At 44.5% G+C, this 23,465-nt stretch overlaps 2 protein-coding genes across 9 annotated transcripts in view; one reads left to right on the top strand and one right to left on the bottom strand.

The window, feature by feature from the left end:
• IFT74 (intraflagellar transport 74) overlaps window positions 1–18,755 on the bottom strand; it is a 118,038-nt gene extending 99,283 nt beyond the window's left edge. The window contains exons 1-6 of one of the 3 annotated variants that reach the window (XM_056520777.1): window positions 18,668–18,755; window positions 9,434–9,570; window positions 7,161–7,296; window positions 6,420–6,468; window positions 1,958–2,056; window positions 496–556 (exon numbers count right to left, since the gene is read on the bottom strand). In XM_056520777.1, the coding sequence (XP_056376752.1) occupies window positions 496–556; window positions 1,958–2,056; window positions 6,420–6,468; window positions 7,161–7,296; window positions 9,434–9,556 (468 nt within the window). In that variant the 5' untranslated portion in view covers window positions 9,557–9,570; window positions 18,668–18,755. The other 2 variants (XM_056520768.1, XM_056520758.1) reach the window with 2 other exon arrangements.
• Window positions 14,012–23,465, top strand: part of PLAA (phospholipase A2 activating protein) — a 40,997-nt gene continuing 31,543 nt past the window's right edge. The window contains exons 1-3 of one of the 6 annotated variants that reach the window (XM_056520708.1): window positions 14,065–14,115; window positions 15,104–15,198; window positions 22,088–22,281. In XM_056520708.1, the coding sequence (XP_056376683.1) occupies window positions 15,137–15,198; window positions 22,088–22,281 (256 nt within the window). In that variant the 5' untranslated portion in view covers window positions 14,065–14,115; window positions 15,104–15,136. The other 5 variants (XM_056520736.1, XM_056520700.1, XM_056520727.1 and 2 more) reach the window with 5 other exon arrangements.

Below are 23,465 nucleotides of genomic sequence, written 5' to 3'. Positions count from 1 at the left end.
TGACCAGTATTAGAGAATGTGAGAGCGATAACAAAAAATTTAAGACACCTGCTCCCTATTCACCCCTGAGACACTAACAAGTAACATGACACCAGAGAGGGAAAATGGCTAATTGGGTCCAATTTGGACATTTCCACTTAAGGGTGTACTTATTTTTGTTGCCAAGATTAAGGCATTAAGAAGTGTGTTGAGTTATTAACACACTGTTATACAGGCTGTGCACTCACTACTTTACATCATAGCAGAGTGCCATTTCTTCAGTGTTGTCACATTAGAAAAAAAAAAAAAAGATATAATAAAAAATTTACAAAACAGTGAGACTCTACTCCCTTTTCAAGATCAACAATGATATATTTTAATTACTGTAGGTACTTGTCAATACAGGGTAATAATTCAATCATTTAAACCTCTCATAGGAATGTTATGGGAAGCAAGAAAGGCTACTGGACAGGCCTCTTCAACTGATACTACAAAATATAAAAATGTAAGATGTACCATGTTGTAGTCTGCAAGCTGTCCTTGTTGTTCTTTAATTTCCTGAGCAAGCACTTCAGCTCTGGGGAAAGATTAGAACAGAATATTTTCATTATTTTTACACTGTATATACAAAAAAAGAGCAGAAATTAGAAAGCCTATATATACAGTTACATACTTACCTTAAAAAATCTTCCCTCCAGACGCAATTGCCCCATTTCTGCTTGTGTGATGACATTTCCATGTGAAATTACATCACATGAACCCCATTTGCCAATAACTGTAGGCTACAGTGATGTTTTACAAAATGTCTGTGTGTTATATGTGAGATTATAACAAGGGCAGAAGGCAGACAAAAGATCTCCATCGCTGAATAGATTTAATCTTACTAGTCTTTATTCCCAAAAAGATTGTTTTTCCGTTCATCCGTGAATGAAGTGTGTCGAGCACGGCACGAAGCTGCCCCTGACAAGCCCCCTCCATTAATCTCTATGAGAGAGCTCATAGAGATACACGTAGCCCGCAGCTTTGTGCCCTGGTCAACACACTTCAATGATTCATAGAGCAGGGGAGCCAGGCAGGAGATCACAGTGGAGGATTGGGGGGGTTCCCAGTGGACCCCCCCCCGAGCAATCTGACACTTATCCCCTATAATACGGATAGGGGATAAGTTTTTAGCTACTGTATAACTCCTTTAACCCGGTCAGGATGCAGGGCGTATGGGTACGCCCTTGCATCCTGGTACTTAAAGGGGTACTCCGGCCCCAAGACATCTTAGGATGTTCGCTCGGTGTCTGAAGAGTCACAACCACGGGGCCGGAGTTTCGTGAATCCGCCCCCTTGTGATGTCAAGCCCCACCCCCTCAATGAAAGTCTATGGGAGGGGGCGTGAAGGGCTAAGTCCTTAAAGGGGTATTCCGTCGCACACATCTTATCCTCTATACAAAGTATAGGGGATAAGACGTTAGATCGCTGGGGTCCCGCCGCTGGGGACCCCCTCGATCTCCGGGCCTGCAGCTGCGGAGTCCGGAACACTGAAGCACCACGCCCCCTCCATTCATGTCTATGGGAGGGGGCGTGACAGCTAGTACAGAGCACGTGACCCAAATGACAGGGATGTCGGCCCGGAGATCGCAGGGGTCCCCAACATTGCTAACATGTATTCTAGGCTGTCTTCCATTCCCTGGCCACTTAGGAGTCAATTTCCATCCTCTTGTGCATGTAGGTCGCAATTCTAGATGAGCTATAACTATCACATTTTAGGCTGGTAAATGATAACATTTATGACACATGAGGCCATACTCTGTTTTAGAGAATTAAGAAATGGTGCTCAGTGATGGTACTTTGTTATATAATGCAATAGTGGTACTTTAAATGCAAGCTTTGTGTATTAGGAAGTGGTATCACATTTTCTATTTTGTTTTATAGAATTTAGGATATGCAAAACATTCCCCATAGAGCAACTGTATAAAACATGACTTGCCTTTTCTCATAGGACAGATACACAGAGTTCTCCTGATTATATGTATCAATCTCTTTGTTAAGTTTTGTAACTTCTGCGGTAAGTTCATTGATTTTTCCCCTGAAGATAAAAAAAATAAATACATGTTGTACAAGTGTATGACATTTACATAGTTATCTAGTTTTTCCCCTTGCTCCATAGCTATTTACTTATATTTAATAAGAGCTATTAAAAAAAAGTTGGGCCATTTGATGCAGACTTTTGAGACAGTGGATCATACAAAGATCCTACTTTTACCTGCACTATGTGCATAATATCAACATCAACCAATAGCATGGAAAGTGAATGCATATTGTGTAAGAAGCCTGAAGTGTTTTTGTCTACTGCTTAGTAATATATAGCACAGAGAGTCTTACAGGATTTTGGGAAGCACTCCAGGTTTTATTTATTTATTTATTTAGGGTACGTTCACACAGATTTGATGGGGAGGATTTGATGCGCAGGATTTTCTGCTGCAGATTTCAATGTAAACTAAATGACTGAGCACAGCTTCTAATCTGCAGTTACAAATCCTGCGCATCAAATCTGCACAGGATCCTGTATGTGTGAATGTACCCTTATTGTGATAAATAAATGTGATGTCATCCTGTAGTTCAGCGTGAGCTGGTACAGGACAGACTTTTTCTGTGGGTCAGGGTGATCACATGACCCAGTTACCGTAATGAAATACTTAAATGCAGCAGTGTTGGAATGGAACTTATAGCACAGTCAGAAGAGTGAAGATGAGTGTGCATGATACAAGAAAAAAAGGGAGTACTTCTCTGATCTAATGCAGAGGTTCTCAAACTTTTTTTGGCCTACAGTCCCTTTTCATAAAAACAAATACTGGGCCCCTGGAAATCAATGTCCTACTACCTGTTTTCAGGTTAAAACAACTGAAAACAGGAAAAAAAAAAAAAAATGTAATAAACTGGTGCCAGAAAGTTTAACAGATTTGCAAATGACTTCTATGTAAAAATCTTAATCCTTCCAGTACTTATCAGCTGCTGTATGCTCCAGAGGAAGTTATTTTCTTTTTGAATTTCCTTTCTGTCTGACCACACTGCTCTTTGCTGACACCTCTGTCTGTGTCAGGAACTGTCCAGAGTAGGAGCAAACCCCTATAATAAACCTCTAGCAAAGGGTGCATGTAATTACTTTGCTCCACTTAGCTATCCAAGCTATCACAAGCACTGCAGGAACTAAGTATAAGGCCTCATGCATGTACATTTTAGCTAGTAATAAGGTCACAAAATAGAACCACATTTCTCTATCAGCTCCATTGGGGGACACAGACCTTGGGTGTATACTGTTGTTGCTAGGAGACTTGACACTAAGGAAACCAAAAAAGTCGGCTCCTCCCAGCAGGATATACCTGCCTACAGAGCCTGAGGTAATCAGTTTTAGCTTAGTGTCTGCAGGAGATGGACACTAGTCTGGGGTTTTCCCCAGACTTGGTCTAACATTTTTTATTTTTCCAGAATAGGGACGTTTAGTTTTTCATATTCCCTTTTATTTTCCTGTTTTCAGGTGGGAACTCAGGAACATAGCGTTCACTGTTTCCCCATTTGGGGGCACAGACATCGTGGATGTACTGTCAACCCCCTCTCGCCAACGGCCAGCGCCTGGGGTTGTAGCTCATGGGTCCGGGTCCCCCACCTTTCCCTGCTCGTCTAGCTTTTCAAGCCCGGCATGATGCAGGTGACAAAAGCTGGCTGAAGACTTCATGACTGAAGATTTCATTAGGTGAGTTCTTCAGATTAAGGTGAGTACCCCCCCCCCCCCCTTTTCTTTCAGGTGTCGTGGGCTTGCAACCTCTGGAGACCCCCTGTTTTGCTCCCACTCCTTTTTATTATATCTAGTTTGTGGTCTTTTCTTTCTTCAGCAGTTGCTGCCTTCTCATTCCGGCCTTTTCTTCTGTGCTCCGGCCGTGTCGTGTGCCGACGCGCAGTTTACTTTCACAGCGGCTCGCTGCTGCCGGCACTTTAGCCTGCTCCCGTTCCCCTGCACTCACATATGCTTCGTGGAATTGGAGCGGGCACGATTACAAGCCGGCATCTTCCTTCCCCGGCGGGGTTCGCGCCCCAGGGTTTCAGCAGCGCGAATCTCTTCAGCCAATGGGAGCTGTGCAGGGGACTATGAGCCAATCAGGGTGCCCCAGTCTAATCCGGCCCCTCTCTTTTGATTGATCCGGCTGCCCCTGCCTTTTTCTCTCTCTTTTTCTCGTTCCTCTCCTCACAGCAGCTGTCTGGTGGGGGACACGGACGCTGGTGAGATTACCTTATTTTATCCATGTCCGAGACCAGAACTGTTCCTCCCTCTAAGCAGGTACTAAGGGCCCGTGGCTTCTCAACACAGGTGATTCGCACCATGCTCAAGGCGCGCAAGCCCTCTTCCGCGAAGATATACCACTGTACCTGCCGGTCTTATTTTCATGGTGTGAATCTCAATCTCTTTCTCCAGTGGTGTTCTCCCTTCTCCCGACTCCTTTCATTTTTGCAGTCAGGGCTGGAACAGCAATTAGCTCTCAGCTCTTTAAAGGGTCAAGTTTCGGCCATTTCCATTCTTTTCCAACTCCCCTTTGGCATCTGATTGTCATGTTCGGACCTTCCTTCAAGGAGTGGCCCACGTGGCTCCTCCTTACAGGTCTCCTACACCTCCTTGGGATCTGAATTTGGTCCTTGGCGCACTACAGGGCGCGCCCTTTGAACCCTGCAGGGAAGTTTCCCTTCGTCTCCTTTCCTGGAAGGTGGCGTTCCTTGTGGCAATTACCTCCATCAGACGGGTTTCGGAGTTGGCTGCTCTTTCTTGCCGCTCTCCCTTTCTAATTGTCCATCAGGACAAAGATGATTTTCGGCCGGTTCCTTCTTTTTTACCTAAGGTGGTTTCTGCCTCCCACCTTAATGAGGATAATGTCCTCCCCTCCTTTTGTCCCGCTCAATCTCATTCCGGGGAGCGTTTGCTTCATAAACTTTATGTGGTACGTGCGGTGCGTACCTACCTCTCTGTTACGTCTTCTTTTTGTCAATGTGATTCCTTTTTTGTTCTTACGGACGGTCACCGTAAGGGTTTACCTGCTTCCAAGGCAACCATTTCGGGATGGATCAGGTCTGCCATTTCAGAAGCTTACCGTTGCAGGGGGAAGACCCCTCCTTTCAGGGTTTTAGCTCACTCCACGCGTTCTGTCGGAGCTTCCTGGGCTCTCCATAACAGAGCTTCAGCCTCTCAAGTCTGTAAGGCGGCTGGCTACCTGGTCGTCCTTGCACACTTTTACTAAATTCAACCAGGTTCATACCTTTGCATCCGCTGATGCTAGTCTGGGCCGTAAGGAGTTGCAGGGGGCGGTGGCCCAGCCTGCCCCTTGATTGTTTTCTGTGCCCACCCTAGCGACGGCTTTGGTATGGAGCCGATAGAGAAAAAGGGATTTTTGTCTTACCGTAAAATCCTTTTCTCGGAGGATCCATTGGGGGACACAGCTCCCGCCCTTTCTTTGGTGTCCCGGTTTTGATTACCTGTCCGAGGGTGTGTTCAGTTAATTTTTTTGTTCTGGTTACCTCGAACTGGTCTTGGTTTTCTGCCTCTTGGTCATCTCCTACTGCTTGGGGACTAAACTGATTACCTCAGGCTCTGTAGGCGGGTATATCCTGCTGGGAGGAGCCAAATTTTTTGGTTTCCTTAGTGTCAAGTCTCCTAGCAACAACAGCATATACCCAAGGTCTGTGTCCCCCAATGGATCCTCAGAGAAAAGGATTTTACGGTAAGACAAAAATCCCTTTTTTGCACTGCATTATGGCTGCTAAATACTGCTCACTTATCCTTTTCCCCCTTGAGAAGCATTGTACTCAGTGGGGGACATTTATCAATGTTAGTGTAAGGTAGTATAGATTTTATTTGCACAAAAAATACTAAAAAGGTGCAAAGGACTTGATACATTTTGTGCAATTATAGAAACCAGTGAACTGCGAGATTGGATTAAGCTTTGTGCTTTGGCATCTGACACTTTGGTAGGTGTCCTATTAGGTAATGTACGCTTGTGCAAAAAAGTAGACTTTGCGCAAATACATATTTATTTTTTTTATGCACAAATAATAAATACAGCTCCACTGCAAAAAGTGGTGTACGGTGCACCAAACCAGACAACTTTGAAAGATGTTCTACCGAGAATTGCGCAAACAAAATGGTGTAAAGCCAATGATAAATGTCCTCCAGTGTCTCTAGAGAGAGTTTAGTCTGATTGGTCATCTGAACATGTTGTATTTGAAATGATCCAGATCCCTAATAGTCTACAAACATGTAAACGCAGGAACGTGTGCGCATCCCTGCTGAGTAACATTGCCAAGATTATAAAGGAAAAGCTAATAATTTGCCTAAATACCTAATTTGTCCTAAATACCCCTGCAAACTTTAAGAAATTAAAATCCTGAAAAAAATATCCTTAACATACCTAAGTAGTCCAAGAAAGTAAGATTTGTCCATAATCTGCCTTTGTGGACCTGAAAAGTAATGACAAATGTTTTATGATTTCTTTTCTCACCATGTAACTTTATAGTCAATAAATTAATTTCACTGGAGGTAATGCTAATATAAACAGAACGACCAGTGATTGACTCGTGGAAGGTTAACAAAGACCACGGGGGGAACAACATATTATTGGTGCTGGATAGACAAGTACTGTGTGTGTGTATTTTGTTTTACCATTGGCCATTTTTTGTTTACTCCCGGACAACCTCTTTAATCTATTACCCAATATTGGGGGTATATGTCGGTTTAACAATGTATACTGCAACTTATCCCCACCGGGCCTTTTGGGTTAAAAGGACTGAATGTAGTCTATTACAGACTACAATTGCTCATTTCTGAGCATACAGTTATTTCTTGCAGAACTCAAAAAAAGAACAGCCTCCAATGCTTCAGTGTTCCACAAAATAACAATTTGCTGCAGTAGACAATGTTCAGTCCATTGAACTGAATGGTAAGCTGGTGTATTTCTTAAACTCAGTCCACTTTACTATATGAACATAGATTAGATTTTATTTTAGGTCTTTTACCTATTTGCATTTGTTACATTACTCTGAAAATTGCTACAATTATAAACATATTCATCTATTTAAAAAAGCTGTTTTGCAATTTTTTTTTTATTTATTTATTTATTTTTATTTTTTAAGAATTCATCTTTAGTTTTTACCTTTCATTCCGGTTTTCATTCCACTAAGACCTTGCTGAGTGACTGGCCTGTCAGCTACTTTTATTTGAGCTGAGAGAACTCCACCTGCTGCAGGGGGCCCACCACGCGTCCCAGGCCTGGCAGTACCAGGTGGCATCTGAAAGGGACAGAATAAGAATTACTACTTTCTGAAAAATAAAAACAAACAAACATTCTCTTAACTATTTTGGAGGGACACAGCACCACATAGTTCAGTACTAAATTACAGACACTGCCACTTAGAGATTAACAGTGAACATAAAAATATACAATGAAATCTTGATGCAAGCACAGACCAATAAAACTAACAGAAAGTGTGCAAAAGGAAAAGGCCAATGTACAGTCAATCCACCTTACTGCAGACTGTAGGGTTTTGAAACTAAGAATGAGGAATATATGTGTATGGTATTGGAAGGTATAGGTTAGAAGGGAAGATAAATCTGATTAATGAGGTAGTCCAGCATCAAAAAGCCTATCCCCCATCTGAGATCTTCCACCCGGCACCCCGTCTCTCTACATGAATGCAGAGTGTTAACCATTGTACGAAGCTGTGGCCGACATGCCCCCTCCATGCATCTCTATAGGAGAGCCCGAAATACCCGAACACGGTATCTCCAGCTCTCCCATAGAGATAAATTGAGGGGGAATATAGAGTATACCTTTGTTATACTATATAAAACTTAAGGGGCTGACCCAATGCAGCAGCTCTGATGGTCTTGAACGCCAAAAACTTTGGAGAAACCCAGGATTAAATCAGATTTAAATGCAAACAATTAAGAGCAAGCCACAATCACTTCATGTACATGATGGTGAAATCTTAATACTTTCTACAAGGTGCTGTTAACATTTCTCAAGAGATTTTGGTCCATATGACCATGATGGCAAATAGCATGTAGTTGCTGCAGATTTGTTAGCTGCACATCCATGATGCAAGTCGTCCATTCTACCACATCACAAAAAAGTTCTACTGCATTGAGATCTGGTTATTGTGGAGGCCATTGTAGTACAGTAAACTCATTGTCGTGTTCAAGAAACCAGTTGAGATGATGTGAGCTTAGTGACATGGTGCATTATCCTACTGGAGGTAGTCATCAGAAGATGGGTACATTGTGGTCATAAAGGGATGGACATGGTCTGCGACAATACTTAGGATGTGATGTTAAAATGATGCTGAATTAGCACTAAGGGGCCAAAGCGTGCCATGAAAATGTTCCCCACACCATTCCACTAACACCACCAGCCTTATCCATTGGCATAAGGCAGGATGCAACCATGTTTGTTACACAAAATTCTGACCCTGCCATTGAGACTTATCAGACCAGGCAACATTCTTCCATTGTCCAATTTTGGTGAGCCTGTGCCAATTGTAGCCTCAGTTTCTTGTTCTTAGCTGACAGGAGTGGCACCCGGAGTGGTCTTTTGCTGCTTTAGCCCATCTGCAAGGTTGGAGGTGTTGTTCTTTCAGAGATGGTGTTCTGCATACATATGGTTGTAACAGGTGGCCATTTAAGTTGCTGTTGCCTTTCCGTCATTTTGAACATGTCTGTCCATTCTCCTTTGACCTGTGACATCAACAAGGCAATTTTCATCCACACAACTGCTGCTCACTGGATATTTTCTGGACCATTCTCTTTAAGAATAAGCAGCGTATTGTCGCTCACTAGAGGATCAGTTCTCCCGCTTGTTCTTCCGGTGTCATTGCAAGTTGTGGATGAGTTTCGTTACCTGGGGGTGCAGGTCTCTACTCTGTTAACTGACTATTTTTCACTTAACCTTGAGCCTCTTCTTTCCTTGACGGAATCTAAGCTCCTCTCCTGGTCCTCTCTCCCTCTGTCTCTTTCCAGTAGGATTAATATCTTTAAAATGATCTATCTCCCTAAATTCCTGTATCTCTTTCATCTCTCCCCTACTATTTCTCCGTTTTAATCTGTTATAGTCCGTTATTAATAACAGACGTTATTTTGTGACAGGAGAATGAACGGAAGAAATAATGCATGCACTATTTCTCCCGTTACTATCTTCCGTCACAAAATAATGTCCGTTATTCATAACGGACTATAACGGATTAAAATGGATAATGTAAAAATCCCATAGACTATAATGGGATTTTCTAACGGACGTATGGGATTTTGTAACGGACGTTTAATGGCCAATTTTCAGGGTTTTCATAACGGAACATCAAAAGGATCTTTAAAACAAATTAATTTTATAGTGTGAAAGCAGCCTAAAAGGACTGCTTCTCAATATATACTCACCGATGTAGAAAGCCTACTTGCCGTGGGTGGGACTCGCATGCCACTTGGAGGTCTGTTTGGGATGGAACCAATGCCTGCCCTTGACATGGGACGTGCTGATGGAGGCCTCTGGTTGCTCGCCATATTAACTAACTGTTCTGTGGAAAGAATAATTACATGTTGACAAGGACTTATAGAATATAAGCATATCGTGTGGGTAAAATAAGATGTAACTTACTCCGATATGTGGTCCTATTTTGGATATATACGCTGTATTTTGCTGCACTGCTCATATGTTAAAGGAAAACGGTCACCTGTTCACCCGCACTATAAACCGATACACCGGGTTATAGTGCGGGTGAACAGGAGACCAATGCGGGGTCTCGGACTGCTATACTTACCTCCAGTCCCCCTCTTCCAGCGCTGACTTGTGCTCTGAGGCGGTCCCGCCGGCTGGATTTAAATATTCATCAGCGCTGGTCACGTGAGCTCTCCTGCCTACTGATCGCACATGTGAATTTATGAATATTTAAATTCAGCCAGTGGGCCCGCCTGAAAACGCAAGTCAGCGTTGGAAGAGGGGACATTGAGAGGATCGGGGCTCTGGACTGGAGGTAGGTATAGCAGTCCGAGACCCCGCATCGGTCTCCTGTTCACCCGCACTATAACTGGGTGCACTGGGTTATAGTGCGGGTAAACGGGTGACCATTTTCCTTTAAAGATGATCTCAAGCGGGAGTTTTTCTTTTTCTAACTAAGGCCGTTGTTTAAGATATAACATTTTTTTACCCTTACTCACTTTCAGCAATCTTGCACTGCTCGGGTCCCCAGCAGAGATAGTCTTCCTGAACTGCTGTGTGATGTGTCGTCCCCGGGCTCAATGTTTCACACTGCAGCTCAGTGAATCCCTGACCGCAGAGATGTCCTGCCTTGGCTAGAGATTTGCTGAACTGCAGTATGACATACTGGGCCTGGGTGCTTCTGTAGACGACAGTAATGCTACAGCTCAGCAAGACAATATTTTTTTATCCCACACAATAGCCATAAATATGAGAAAAACCATCCTGTCAGAGTTCTCCTTTAATTTTTCCCTTTTGCAACTGAGGGAGGAGCTGGCAATCTGAGCATCCCCTTCCTCTGTACCCTCTGCCGCCATATGCCCTTCCACATGAGTCTATGCATATTTACCAGGTAGGAGGGAGCAGAGGGGACTGAGGAAGGAATGCTCGGAAAGCCAGCTCCTGCCTCCATCGTGTGAAAGGGAAAATCAACATATCACCAGAATGGGACCATAAATCGAAGTAAAAACTCATATTGATCAGGTTCACCCACACTATAAATCTGTGTATTTGATTAAGTGTAGGTGAACCAGCTGTCAGATTCCCTTTAAGACTCCTTTCAAACCGCTGCGGAGGGTACATTATACATGCGCTGCGGAGGGTACATTATACACGCGCTGCGGAGGGTACATTATACACGCGCTGCGGAGGGTACATTATACACGCGCTGCGGAGGGTACATTATACACGCGCTGCGGAGGGTACATTATACACGCGCTGCGGAGGGTACATTATACACGCGCTGCGGAGGGTACATTATACACGCGCTGCGGAGGGTACATTATACACGCGCTGCGGAGGGTACATTATACACGCGCTGCGGAGGGTACATTATACACGCGCTGCGGAGGGTACATTATACACGCGCTGCGGAGGGTACATTATACATGCGCTGCGGAGGGTACATTATACATGCGCTGCGGAGGGTACATTATACATGCGCTGCGGAGGGTACATTATACATGCGCTGCGGAGGGTACATTATACATGCGCTGCGGAGGGTACATTATACATGCGCTGCGGAGGGTACATTATACATGCGCTGCGGAGGGTACATTATACATGCGCTGCGGAGGGTACATTATACATGCGCTGCGGAGGGTACATTATACATGCGCTGCGGAGGGTACATTATACATGCGCTGCGGAGGGTACATTATACATGCGCTGCGGAGGGTACATTCTACATGCGTTGCGGAGGGTACATTATACATGCGCTGCGGAGGGTACATTATACATGCGCTGCGGAGGGTACATTATACATGCGCTGCGGAGGGTACATTCTACATGCGTTGCGGAGGGTACATTATACATGCGCTGCGGAGGGTACATTATACATGCGCTGCGGAGGGTACATTATACATGCGCTGCGGAGGGTACATTATACATGCGCTGCGGAGGGTACATTATACATGCGCTGCGGAGGGTACATTATACATGCGCTGCGGAGGGTACATTATACATGCGCTGCGGAGGGTACATTATACATGCTCTGCGGAGGGTACATTATACATGCGCTGCGGAGGGTACATTATACATGCGCTGCGGAGGGTACATTATACATGCGCTGCGGAAGGCCATTCAGAGCTCCCCGCGGGGGATTCAAAAATGAAAGTTAAAACACACTGATTCATCGCAGGGTTGAGGAGCTTGCTGACCGCTCCCTTGCTTAATAACTTCAATCCCTCAGCCCCTGTACTACAACCCCCATCATGGTGGGGGTTGTAGTACAAACACTAATATAGCCTCCCCAGCTGTCTGCAGACTCCCGCAGCCAGGGAATTACTACTCCCATCAAGGAAAGAAGTCTGTTCCATGATGGGAGTAGTAGTAGTCCCGGCTGTGGGAGTCTGTAGGCAGAGTTGTTACGGCCATACATGAGGGATGTTATAAATGGGTCTTAACGGATGAATATTTATTCATCACTTAGCGCCCGTTATTTCATCCATTATTATACATCTGTTTTCACACAGAAAATGACTGTTTAATAACTGATGAATGCTCATAGTGTGAAAGCAGGCTAAGTGTAGTTCATAATATAGTGTCTGTACCTGTGTGTGACGTTTTTTTTAAAATTCTTCTCTTATTATCGCCCCAATATTTTTAACAGCATACAAAATTACTTATGTCTCGGGATTTCCCAGGTTGCAGTGCATCGAGACCTGATATCACTAGTCAGGTGATCTGAGGGAGCCTGTCCTGGTTCACTTTAGCAACAGCTGTAGGCCCCTTGGTTAGAAAACACTATGTTTCAATGGGTGGGGTGGCTGATGTGTGGGAGGAAGGAAAGTCACCTCAAACTTACAAGCATGGAACTGTGGGACGTGTAGTCTAGAGAACAAAATCCAACAGGAAATGCCTAGTTCTGGCAGGGAAGTACTTAAATCACCTTATGGTGGATAACCCCTTTAATCCACAGAAATTGAATGGAGCACACGCCAACCCACTGTTCCATTAAGTGGGAAGAGTCTGGTCCCCATTCTAACAATCATGGGGCGTCCCAGATATTGGACTTTCTGCAAGGAGACGCCTATCCCCTCTCCTGTGGACCTTTTAAAGGACGCCCATATTTTATACAACCATGTGAATAGCCCAGTAGATCAACTTTAGCTCTATAGTATGGTCAACAATAAAGATGTAGTACAGATGTTCAATATGCTAGTGTAAATATTTCACCAAGATGATGGCTACATTCAGGTAGGTATGCATCAGATATACCATTCTCTGCTCTTGGGAAAAGGGAAATCTGCTGTGCTATTGTGTGTAGAAGCATGCAGGGGGTCCCAGAAGCCTGATCCCCCCCCCCCCCCCCCCCATACTTATCCCCTATTAACAGAATACATTTTTATTGCTGTAATACTAAAAGTCTATAACTGTTTATCAACCAGGGTGTCTCCAGCTGTTGCAAAACTACAACATCCAGTGTGCCTGGACAGCCAAAGGTTTTTGCAACAGCTGGAGGCACCCTGGTTGGGAAATACTGGTCTATAGAGTGGGATTAATACAGATGTATTTCTATGTAATCCCTTTTCCATTCTTATATAGTGTTTGATCTGTATTGCATTTATTTTTTTTTTTTAAGTGTCATTCAATTTTCTGTCTAGAAGACGGCCCATCGGGGCTTCTAGTACTAAAATAATACTGTAGTATGAATACAGATGACATACTGACGCCATTTATTTTGTAATACACCTGCCCTTTGGCTCCGTGTTATGCATGTGTACCCATACGCTTGTGTGAAACATAGACCAGTGTTTCCCAACCAGGATGCCTCCAGCTGTTGCAAAACTACAACTCCCAGCATGCCTGGACAGCCTTCGGCTGTCCAGGCATGCTGGGAGTTGTAGTTTTGCAACAGCTGGAGGCACTCTGGTTGGGGAACACTGTCAGACTGATGAGGGTGAGTCAGTATGACAATCCACTAAACAATACTAAACAGAGAGATGATACAGCAACTTTTAATTTACTGGCGCTTTACTGTGTTTTAGGCCACAGGACACACACGACGGATTTTTCTACCTGACATGTTCACTACTTGTTATGGCCCACAAACCGCAGCCACGGCATTCACGGCTTCGACATACGCACTACACTTGCGGTTTTTGCTTTGCAGTACGCAAATGACGCTGAAGCCCTGGACTCCAGGCGGTAAGCTCCTCATACCGGAAACCGGACGGTACGGGAGAATCCCGGCTCCCAGCGATACTTACATCCTCCCGTTCTCCGCTTCTCGCTGTCTCCAGGTCTCCTAGCAACGCAATCACGTGAGAACACTTAACCAACCCAAAAAATTGCATGGCAGACTACGTTCTTTACTGAACTCTCGCGAGAGGTATCCACGTGACTTGGTCAACTGACTTGCCAGGTAGTTCAGTGTTTTTAAACAATGTGCCTCCAGCTGTTGCAAAACAGCCAAAAGCTGTTTTGCAACACTGTTTAGAAAACACTTAGGTAGGGTGGGTTCACACCATTATTTTTCTATACAGTTTTTGGATACAGTTTAAAAAAAATAATAATAAATAAAAAAAAAACCTATGCAACTGTACAGCAAACCGTGGCCATAGACTTTCCATTCAAAACTGTATGCACCATATTGTATACGGGTGTGTCCGTTTTTCAAACCACACGTTTTTTTTTCTGGACAGAAAACCGTGTGAAAAACCGTATTAACCTGTATATGTTTTTTTTTTTAAACATGGGAGTCAAAGGGAACCGTACAGACCTGTATGTAAGTACGGTTCCACACGGTTTTCGACTTTGCACAGTTTTTTTTCTTGGAATTTCAATCAAAAAAGTGAAACTTCATTCATAACGGAGTGAAAAAATCTAAACGTATAAGTTTTTTTCTTAAAAAACGGACATCATTTTTCAAACCGTATACAGTTAAAACTTTGTACACACGTTTTGATACAGTTTAGTCAGGTTTTGCGGAATCTGCTTTTTTTAAATAAAAAACCTGATAAAAAACTGTATTGCAAAAAACGTGGTGTGAACCCACCCGTACTGTGTTTCCCAACCAGGGCGCCTCCACATGGGTCAAGTCCTGGGAAAAAAATTCCAGGATTTCCACTCAAGGGCTGGTCCTGCTAATATGGTGTTCCTGCTGTGGAAAAAGTGCAGGAACTCAGTTCCCACACGTTCCTGCAGGACTTGAGCCCTGTGCCTCCAGCTGTTGCAAAATTACAACTTCCAGCTGTCCGGGCATGCTGGGAGTCATAGTTTTGTAATAGCTTGAGGCAGCCTGGTTGGAAGACATTAGTGGAAGAAGATGGCGTCAGAGAATACAGATGTACACTGCATCTCTATAGTAATGTTACATTGTAAATAAATCATTATTATTTCCCTTTTTCCAGTGATTTCTCTTCTTTACGTTATAAAGGAAGTAAATGGATGGACATGGCAATGCGTATGTTCTGGTCACAACAACATGGCTGGCCCACGTGTCAGGGTGAGGCTGTGTATTTTTATTAATAAAAATAAAAAACTGTCCAGAGGATCTTCAGATGGAATATTCTATGCTTCTTACCCACAGCTTTTCTGAGTAAATTTTTCATTATAGTAAATGTCAGTGCTGTTTTGGCTGTATCACAACTGCTATGTACAACCCAGCTTAAACGGTATTCCACCATTAGAAGAGTTTTTATAAGCGAGTCCAGCAAAGACAGCACACTCACCTGCCCTGATCCCCCAGCAGCTCTCCCTGCTTCCTCTGTATTGTTGTCTCTGCAGGAAATACCCGCTCAACCAATCACTATCTGGTGACTCTCACTTCCTGCAGGGACAACAGGTCAGTGAAAGCAGTGGTAACTGGGAGTCATTGGAATGGCACTTGTGGGCCAACAGGGCTGGTGAGTATGCTTTGTTTGTGATTTCTAAAGCACCAGGATTTAGTTTTCTTTCTGGTGATGGAATAATCCTTTAAGATTAACAATAAAAGATCACCTCTATTTGTGCATTTATGCTGCCCAGTTATTGTTCCTAAGTCTAATGGCATTGTGGTTTGACCTACACTACAACATACAGTTAACCCTGTGGGCCACGTTCGTACAGCTGAATTTGTGACCAGGGTCCACTTAGAAATTCCATTGCAGCAGTCTCCTTGTTCCTGATGGGAATCCGCTGCATTGTGCACATGGTGAAATGTCCACATCAGAAACATCTGCAACGGAATTCCCAATTCCGGCCTGTCAATTCTTTCTGCGGAACCTGCTCAGAAATACATTGCCGCCTATGGAAATGGCGCATTTCCGAGTGGTCCTTGCTCTGACATTTTGTGGACATTCCACAAAATTTCTGCCATGTGAACATGCCCTAAAGGGAACCTGTTATCACTTTCATGCTGCCTGGACTTGATTATCTCTCTTTACCCAAACAGGGAGAGATCTATCAATCAAGGCTGGTGGGAAGGGGACATGTGCATTGAGACAACCCTGATGACTCACAGTTCGGGCAGCATGAAAGTGATGACTGGTTCCTTTAGTTTCCTGAAACTAAAGTGGCCTGAAAAACGCCACAAAAAATGCCCTGTCATCTTACACTCCCAAGTCTTACCGTTTTTTTTTCTTCAGCGTTTTTCCCCGTGTTTAAAACATAAGTCATGTGATTCTTTCATCATGTGACTCAAGGATTTCTACTGAAGAAATGGGTAAATGGGTTTTCTTTTATTTGCTCCTATAGACTCTTTGGGAGAATAAAGCCAAGAAATAGTAAAAAAAAAAACCCATAACATGCAGCAACTTTGGAAAACTTTGACTGAGCCCACAACTGCAGAAACTGCCAAAAAATGGCAAAGATGAGACAAAATATGCCAAGTGGGTTTGATGTTTAAACCTCCGGCCCTAAGACATCTTCCTTTGGATAGGGGATAAGATGTCTGATCACGGGGGTCCTGCCGGGTCACGACTACGGGGCCGGAGTATTAAAACATCACAATTCCGCCCCCGTGTGAGGTCACGCCCCGACATGCATGTCTGGGAGGGGGCGTGACGGCCGTCATGCCCCCTCCCATAGACTTGCATTGCGGGGGCGGGTAGTGATGTCACAATACTCCGGCCCGTCAGTCGTGACCCGGCAGACTATGAGGCTGCAGCGCTGCGTGCAGCTCCCAGAAGTGGTTGCTGCATGCGAGATAGCGAGGGTCCCCAGCGGCCGGACCCCGTGATCAGACATCTTATCCCCTATCCTTTGGATAGGGGATAAGATGTCTTAGGGCTGGAGTACCCCTTTAATAACTCCCTACTGACTCTTACCTTACACCTAGTCACAGCAAAAGAACAATGTGTGGCACATTTATGTTTTTTTTGGGGTGTTTTTGAAAAAAAAAAAAAAGTGAAAACCCATTCACACCACTTTTTCTTCAGATAGTGACTCCAGTTGGCTCATTTTTGGGCCGTATCTGGTTTTGTGGCCAACTGAAAATCATGGTATGTTAGGGTGCATGCACACAACGTTTTTGCTATACAGTTCCCGTTCCAAGTTATAAACTGTATGGAACCGTATAGAAAACTGTATGCATTGACTTAACATTGTAAACCATATGTCAAACGCATCATCCGGTTTAGTCCGTTTTGCATCCCATACGGTTTTGTCCAGTTTTTGACCCGTACCCAAAACCGTAGTCTACACGTTCTTTGGTCCGGGTGAAAAACTGTATTAAACCGTATACGTTTTTTTTTTTAACATGGGAGTCAATGGGAACCGTACAGAACTGTATGTGTGTACGGTTCCATCGGGTTTTCACCATACGCTTTTTGACTTTGCACAGTTTTTTTCTTGGAATTTCAATCAAACACGTGAAACTTTATTCATAATGGAGTGAAAAGTTAAAAACGTATGTTTTTTCTTAAAAAACTGATGCAACCGGACATCATTTTTCAAACCGTATACGGTTTTCAACCGTATATGGGTTAAAATTTGTACACACTTTTTGATACAGTTTAGTCAGGTTTTGAGGAATCAGTTTTTCATCAAAAACCTGATACGGGAACTGTATTGCAAAAACGTAGTGTGCATGCACCCTTACGGTTTTACGTCCGGAAAGAAAACCGGATATGGGGCAAAAATGAGCCGACCGGAGTCACTTCCCTCTGGTCAGCTCATTCAAATGAATAAGATGGGGCAGGGTCCAGCTGGGATACAGGAGCGCCCAGTTTTCCCATCCCCCCCCCCCAGCCAAATCCGGTCCCCGTGTGGACAAAACGTAGTGTGAATGCAGCCTTATTACTCATGCACATAAGAGGCTGTGCTAGGGCCTATAACGTCACACTATCCAGGGCAATATAGCTCATGATATACAGTATTGGGGAGATGTAGACAAAGAGCGGTGCAGTTTCCCATAGCAACCAGACTGCTTCTCTTATATTTAAGAAGGCCTCTGAAAAAATAAGAAACAATCTGTTGCTAAGGGCAACTGCTCCAGTCTATCTACACAGGTAATGAGAACATTTACTTTACTACCTGGAGGGATGCACAACTGTACAAGTAAAAAAATACTAAAATAAGCACAAACTCATATTTATAAACAAATGATATTAACACAAACATTAAAGGATAAACAAATAATCTATCATTTCTACATAGCCTAGTGTTTTTCAAACAGTGTGCCTCCAGCTGTTACAAAACTACAACTCCCAGCATGCCTGGACAGCCTTCGGCTGTCCAGGCATGCTGGGAGTTGTAGTTTTTCCACAGCCGGAGGCACACTTTGAAACCACTGGGATACGCCCGCACTGAGCAGCAGGCACAATGAGCCTTCCTGTCCCAATCCACAGCAGGCAGGACACCGCAGCCTGCCCACCCCACCAGGAGGGCAGAGTCTCTGCCGTCACTTCCTCGGGTGTCCCGTGTTTTGTGCTCCGCCGCATCATTTCCGTGCTGTGTGCGGCTGTTGCTGTGTCATGGCGGAGGCCGGATGTTACCGGCTGCGCTGCTCTGTCCCCGGGCACGAACTGGATGTCCGTGGGGTGGTCCAATGCCCCCTGTGGCCGGGTGAGGGCTTCGTGTCCGTGTCACGTGACAGGAGCGCGCGCCTGTGGGTGCCGGACAGGTGAGAGACCCCCTGGGCAGAGCTGTATTAGCCATTGGGCACCTGTGGGCCTGTGCCTAGGACAGCAGGGTTAGGGTGTGGTATTATGGAGGACACCATCATACCACCTAAAGAGGACATGGGGTCAATTCACATATGTTTGAATTGCTATGAATTGTATCATTATGTGATTTCATGATTAATTTCACCACTTTCTGGGGGAGATTTATCAAAATCTGCGCTGGGGAAAAGTTAACCAGTTGTCCATAGCAACCAATCAGATTACTACTAAAAGTCTGAAAATGAAAGAAATTATCTGGTTGCTATGGGCAACTGGTCAACGTTTTGCTCAAGCTCCCTCAAAATGTATGGAGGTAAGATCCACAGTGAATGCAGAAAAATCTGTATGTAATGCCTTTGGTTTTTGACAGATCTGAATGAAAAAATTACAGGGCATGTAAAATCCGCCCCCCTGTGGGGTGTATCTAGCCTGGGGCAGCATGGGCTGTAAAAGCGGCCCTGCCCCTGGAGGGATGCGGATGGACAGGTGTCTGCTAGATGCGGATGGACAGGTGTCTGCTAGATGCGGATGGACAGGTGTTCCGGTCGGCTCATTTTTGCGGTTGGCTGTATGCGCTTTTACAACCGGACCTAAAACCGTGGTTGACCACAGTTTTAGGTCCGGGGAAAAAGTGCATACAGCGCAAAAATGAGCCGACCGGACCGAACGTTTCACTCTGGCTGGCTCATTGAAATGAATGACATACGGGTGCGCATACGAAGGCATACGGGAGCGCAAGGTTTTAGCTCCCCCCTGCCGTATGCGCTCCCGTATGGGACAAAACGTGATGTGATCCCAGCCCTAAGGCTGTGTACACATAATAGATGTTTCATCAGAAAACTCTATTATAAGAATTCACAGCAGAAATTGAAACCTCAGATTTCTGGCCAGGATTTAGCACTTTGATATGGTGCAGATTAGGGCTAGGTTAGCATCTCTATTACAGATTCCTTTAAAGGGGTTGTCCAGTCAAAACGTTCCTTTTAAAAATCTGGTCAGACATGAGGGAAGTAAAAAAACAAACAAAAAACCCTTTACCCTTTTCTTCCCCGCCGATGTAACTGAGCTCCATTCTCCAATATTTGGTGCCTCAGCCACTGATTGGCTGCGCAGGCATGTGTCATCAGGTCCCTTATTTTAAATGGAACATTTTGGCTGGACAGCCCCTTCAAGCAGCAGTACAGGGAGGCCTGTGGTGGATTTGTCAGACTACAGTTCAGCTAATCACTGGCCGCAGCAGTGTCCCACCTCAGCCAGTGATTGGCTAAAGCGGCAGTGTGACGTATTCAGCCGCAGAACCAGTGCTCAAAAAGCCATGCTGCCATTCAGTGGACATTGCCATCCCCATAGAGGGCACAGATTCCGTTGAAAAATTAAAATCATTGCATAGTCTGCACTGTGCAGCGGAATCCCATTAACAGAATTTTAAAATGAAATGCTCAGAAATGAACCTAGCCTAAGTACCATTATCATCAGCGTCATCCGCACTACAAGCCTATTGGTTAGTATGGTTGATGCTGATGACAGATTCCCTTTAACCCCTTATCTCCCCAAGGGGTATGCATATGTACTTTCCTGGGAGTGGACATATGCATACGTCCTGCTGATCTCCTGCTCTGTTCTATCAATCACAGCTGGGATCCCGCTGCAGCTGGCAAAACCAGCAATAATTTATAACTTTGGTCATTTTGCCTCCAAGAAACAAAAATGATCAAAAGGTACCATGTATTGAAAAAAATGCTACCAATAAAAAGTACAGCTCGTCGCGCAAAAAATAAACCCTTACACTGCAGTCAGGCACATTTCAGATTTGAACAATGGGAACCAGTCATTAAAGAAGATATCCGGGGGGAACTGTTATTTTATCCATTGAACCCAGGCTGAAAAAAAACAAACAAACTGTAATTCACCTTCCGTCACTTCCCCAATGTGCCAATATCAGTCTTATGTCTTCTGGGCCCGATCCTCTTCAACATCTTGGAGCCCGACGTGCCACACTGTGATCAGCTTATTGCCGGGCAGTGATGTCCCGCCCTGGCTGGTGATAGGCTGAGCGCACTGTCATGTAAGGAGCCCTAGCCCCGCCTTCTCCCTGCTGCCTGGGCTCCTTACATGACAGTGCGCTCAGCCTATCACCAGCCAGGGCAGGACATCACTGTGCCCGGCAATAAGCTGATCACAGTGTTACATGTTGGGCTCCCAGATGCGGAAGAGGATCGGCCCTAGACAGAAGACAGACATCGGCACATTAGGGGAGCAAAAAAAAAAAATTCAGCAGGATATCTCATTTTAACCCCAAACCGGCTGCATTATTAATGGGTTATCAAAACCTGTGTAGAGAAGTGGTGCAGTTGCCCATAGCAACCAATCAGTTGACTTCTTTTATTTTTAAAAAGGCCTCTGAAAAATGAAAGTGATCTGTTTGGTTGCTATGGCAACTGCACCAATCTTCTTCTGCACATGTTATGTTAATTTGGTAAAAATCCATGCCCATGCTGAAGACATTTTCTATGGGTGAATAATCTCTTAGCTTTGCAATGTAGCAGGGTTTCCTAGCAATATATATATATTTTTATTTATTTGTAAAAGTGGTCAGGATGGAAAAAATAAAGGGATAACAATAAGCAACAATCACCAGCTAGGATCCCCACTGCTGTCATTCTGGTGGTGCTGGTCCCCGCTGCTCACCACTTTCTGGGCTTTTCTCTTCACACAAGGAAGTGCCCACTCAGACAGTCCCTGCAGCCTTAGTCCCAGTCCCTAGTGATAATTCAGCGGTGTTGTCTCTTAACCTTATTTTTCTCTGCACCACAGTCTGTCTCTATAAAGTGAATTGGGCCAGTTGCATTATGTTCTTCCTGTATCAGTAAGAGGGCTCTTTATTCTCAGGATCAGTAGTGGGGGTCCCAGTGGTCAGACCCCTCACCAATAATAGTGATAGCATATCCTAGTACTATAAGATAGAAAGCAATCCCCCTACTATTAGTCGCCTCTGTTTAAGGTATTGCAGTGTTGTCCTGTTTACCTGAATGGGAAAACACTACATTTCTTTGCACCACTGCTAATAATAGTACAGTAATGTTAGGACAAACACATAAATATTGTAGAGACTGCAAAACTCAGCTTAGAGCCCCGGCCCCTTCAAATAGCTGATCAGTGGGGATGGTGGGAGTGGGATCCTTGCGGAACAAGCAGTTTTACTGGATGTGAGTGAAGTTTCAGGAATAACTAACCTATGTTGTAAATGTTCAGTCCCAGCACAGGTTTCATTGAACTGAATCGTATGAAGGGGCACTCCAATTTTGTCTCTTGTGTCTGCTATATCCCACCAAGTGATACCTACCCACGAGGACTGATAGCCACCGGTGGAAATGACCATAACATCTGTGTGTTCAGCTTTGATAGTCCAAACCCTCTGTATGTTCTGAAAGGCCACAAGAACACAGGTAGGGAATTCTATTAATGTTTGGTTGTTCTTTACATGGTTTAAGGCCTTGGCTTACATTTTTTTCTGCACCTGGACTTGATTTGTGTGATATTGGTAAGGGTCCATTTACATGGGCAGATTTACTGCCCATAAAGAGCAATGATCTGATCATTGATAAAGTAATATAGTCATTTGGGCTTCCCCTGCACTCAATTTGTGAAGCTTGTCTGTGAAGGAGGACACGATCGTGGTGACTAGGTGCAGCCACCTCTACTCCTCTGTGACTGTTTACAGGCAATTGGCATATGGTGTGAATGAGTGAGTACTGATAGGTTTTCTTCAACGCATTTAGAATTCTGTAATGTGAATGTCGCGGTTGTCAGTCACTCAATAAAGAGCAACTTTAAAGTTCAACTCCCGTCTGTTCTTCAAATTGGGTGTGAAGAGACACATTCCATGCTTGGAGATACAATGCCCTAGTTCAGTGCACAAGCCCATTTCTAATTAACTGGAACAGTCTCAAACTTAAGGGCCAATTGCAATGTATAAAAGACATCCCTGGATAGGGGATAAGTGTTCCTGCACAATAGTTCTCCTTTAAGTGTCTATGAAGTGAGCGCAAGAGCTGAGTGAAGGCTACTGTCAAGTAGTGTGAAGTAGCCGGGCACTCACCACTGTTGCCTGATTTGTCACATGAGTTATAATGGCCTCTGCCACAACTGAAAGGATGAGATACACATGTAGATACACATGTAGAGCTGTACAAGCTCACAGCTGGGAAAAAGGACAGTCATCCCCTACACCCACCTGCAGGATCTTGTGAGGTGCCATACATCTGATAAGACCCTGCTTCTTTAGGGTATGTTCACACTGCAGAATTTTACGAGCAGATTCCATCTGGCTGCTGCCACCAAAATCCTTCAGCGGTAGGACCCCACAACCTTGCGCCATCACCATTGACTGCAATACAGTGGGCTCGTAATTCCGAACTTGTTCATTATTTCGGGATGTCAATTTTAGCAATGGAGTTCGCTGCCGCTGAAGCTCCACAGTGTGAACAGGTCCGCAGAAGACCCAATGCAAATTCTGGAGCACAATTCTGCGCTCAAAAATTCTGTAGTGTGAACATACCTTTAGCCTCACACATACTGGCTCAGTGTACAGACCCCCCCCCCCCCTTATGTAAATCGCTGGCCTTCAGCC

This window comes from Hyla sarda, chromosome 1 (genome assembly GCF_029499605.1).
Source record: "Hyla sarda isolate aHylSar1 chromosome 1, aHylSar1.hap1, whole genome shotgun sequence".
In the NCBI taxonomy this organism is placed as follows: Eukaryota; Metazoa; Chordata; class Amphibia; order Anura; family Hylidae; genus Hyla; species Hyla sarda.
The sequence above is the reverse complement of the archived record's forward strand: the minus strand, read 5'-3'. Positions and strand labels throughout refer to the sequence as shown.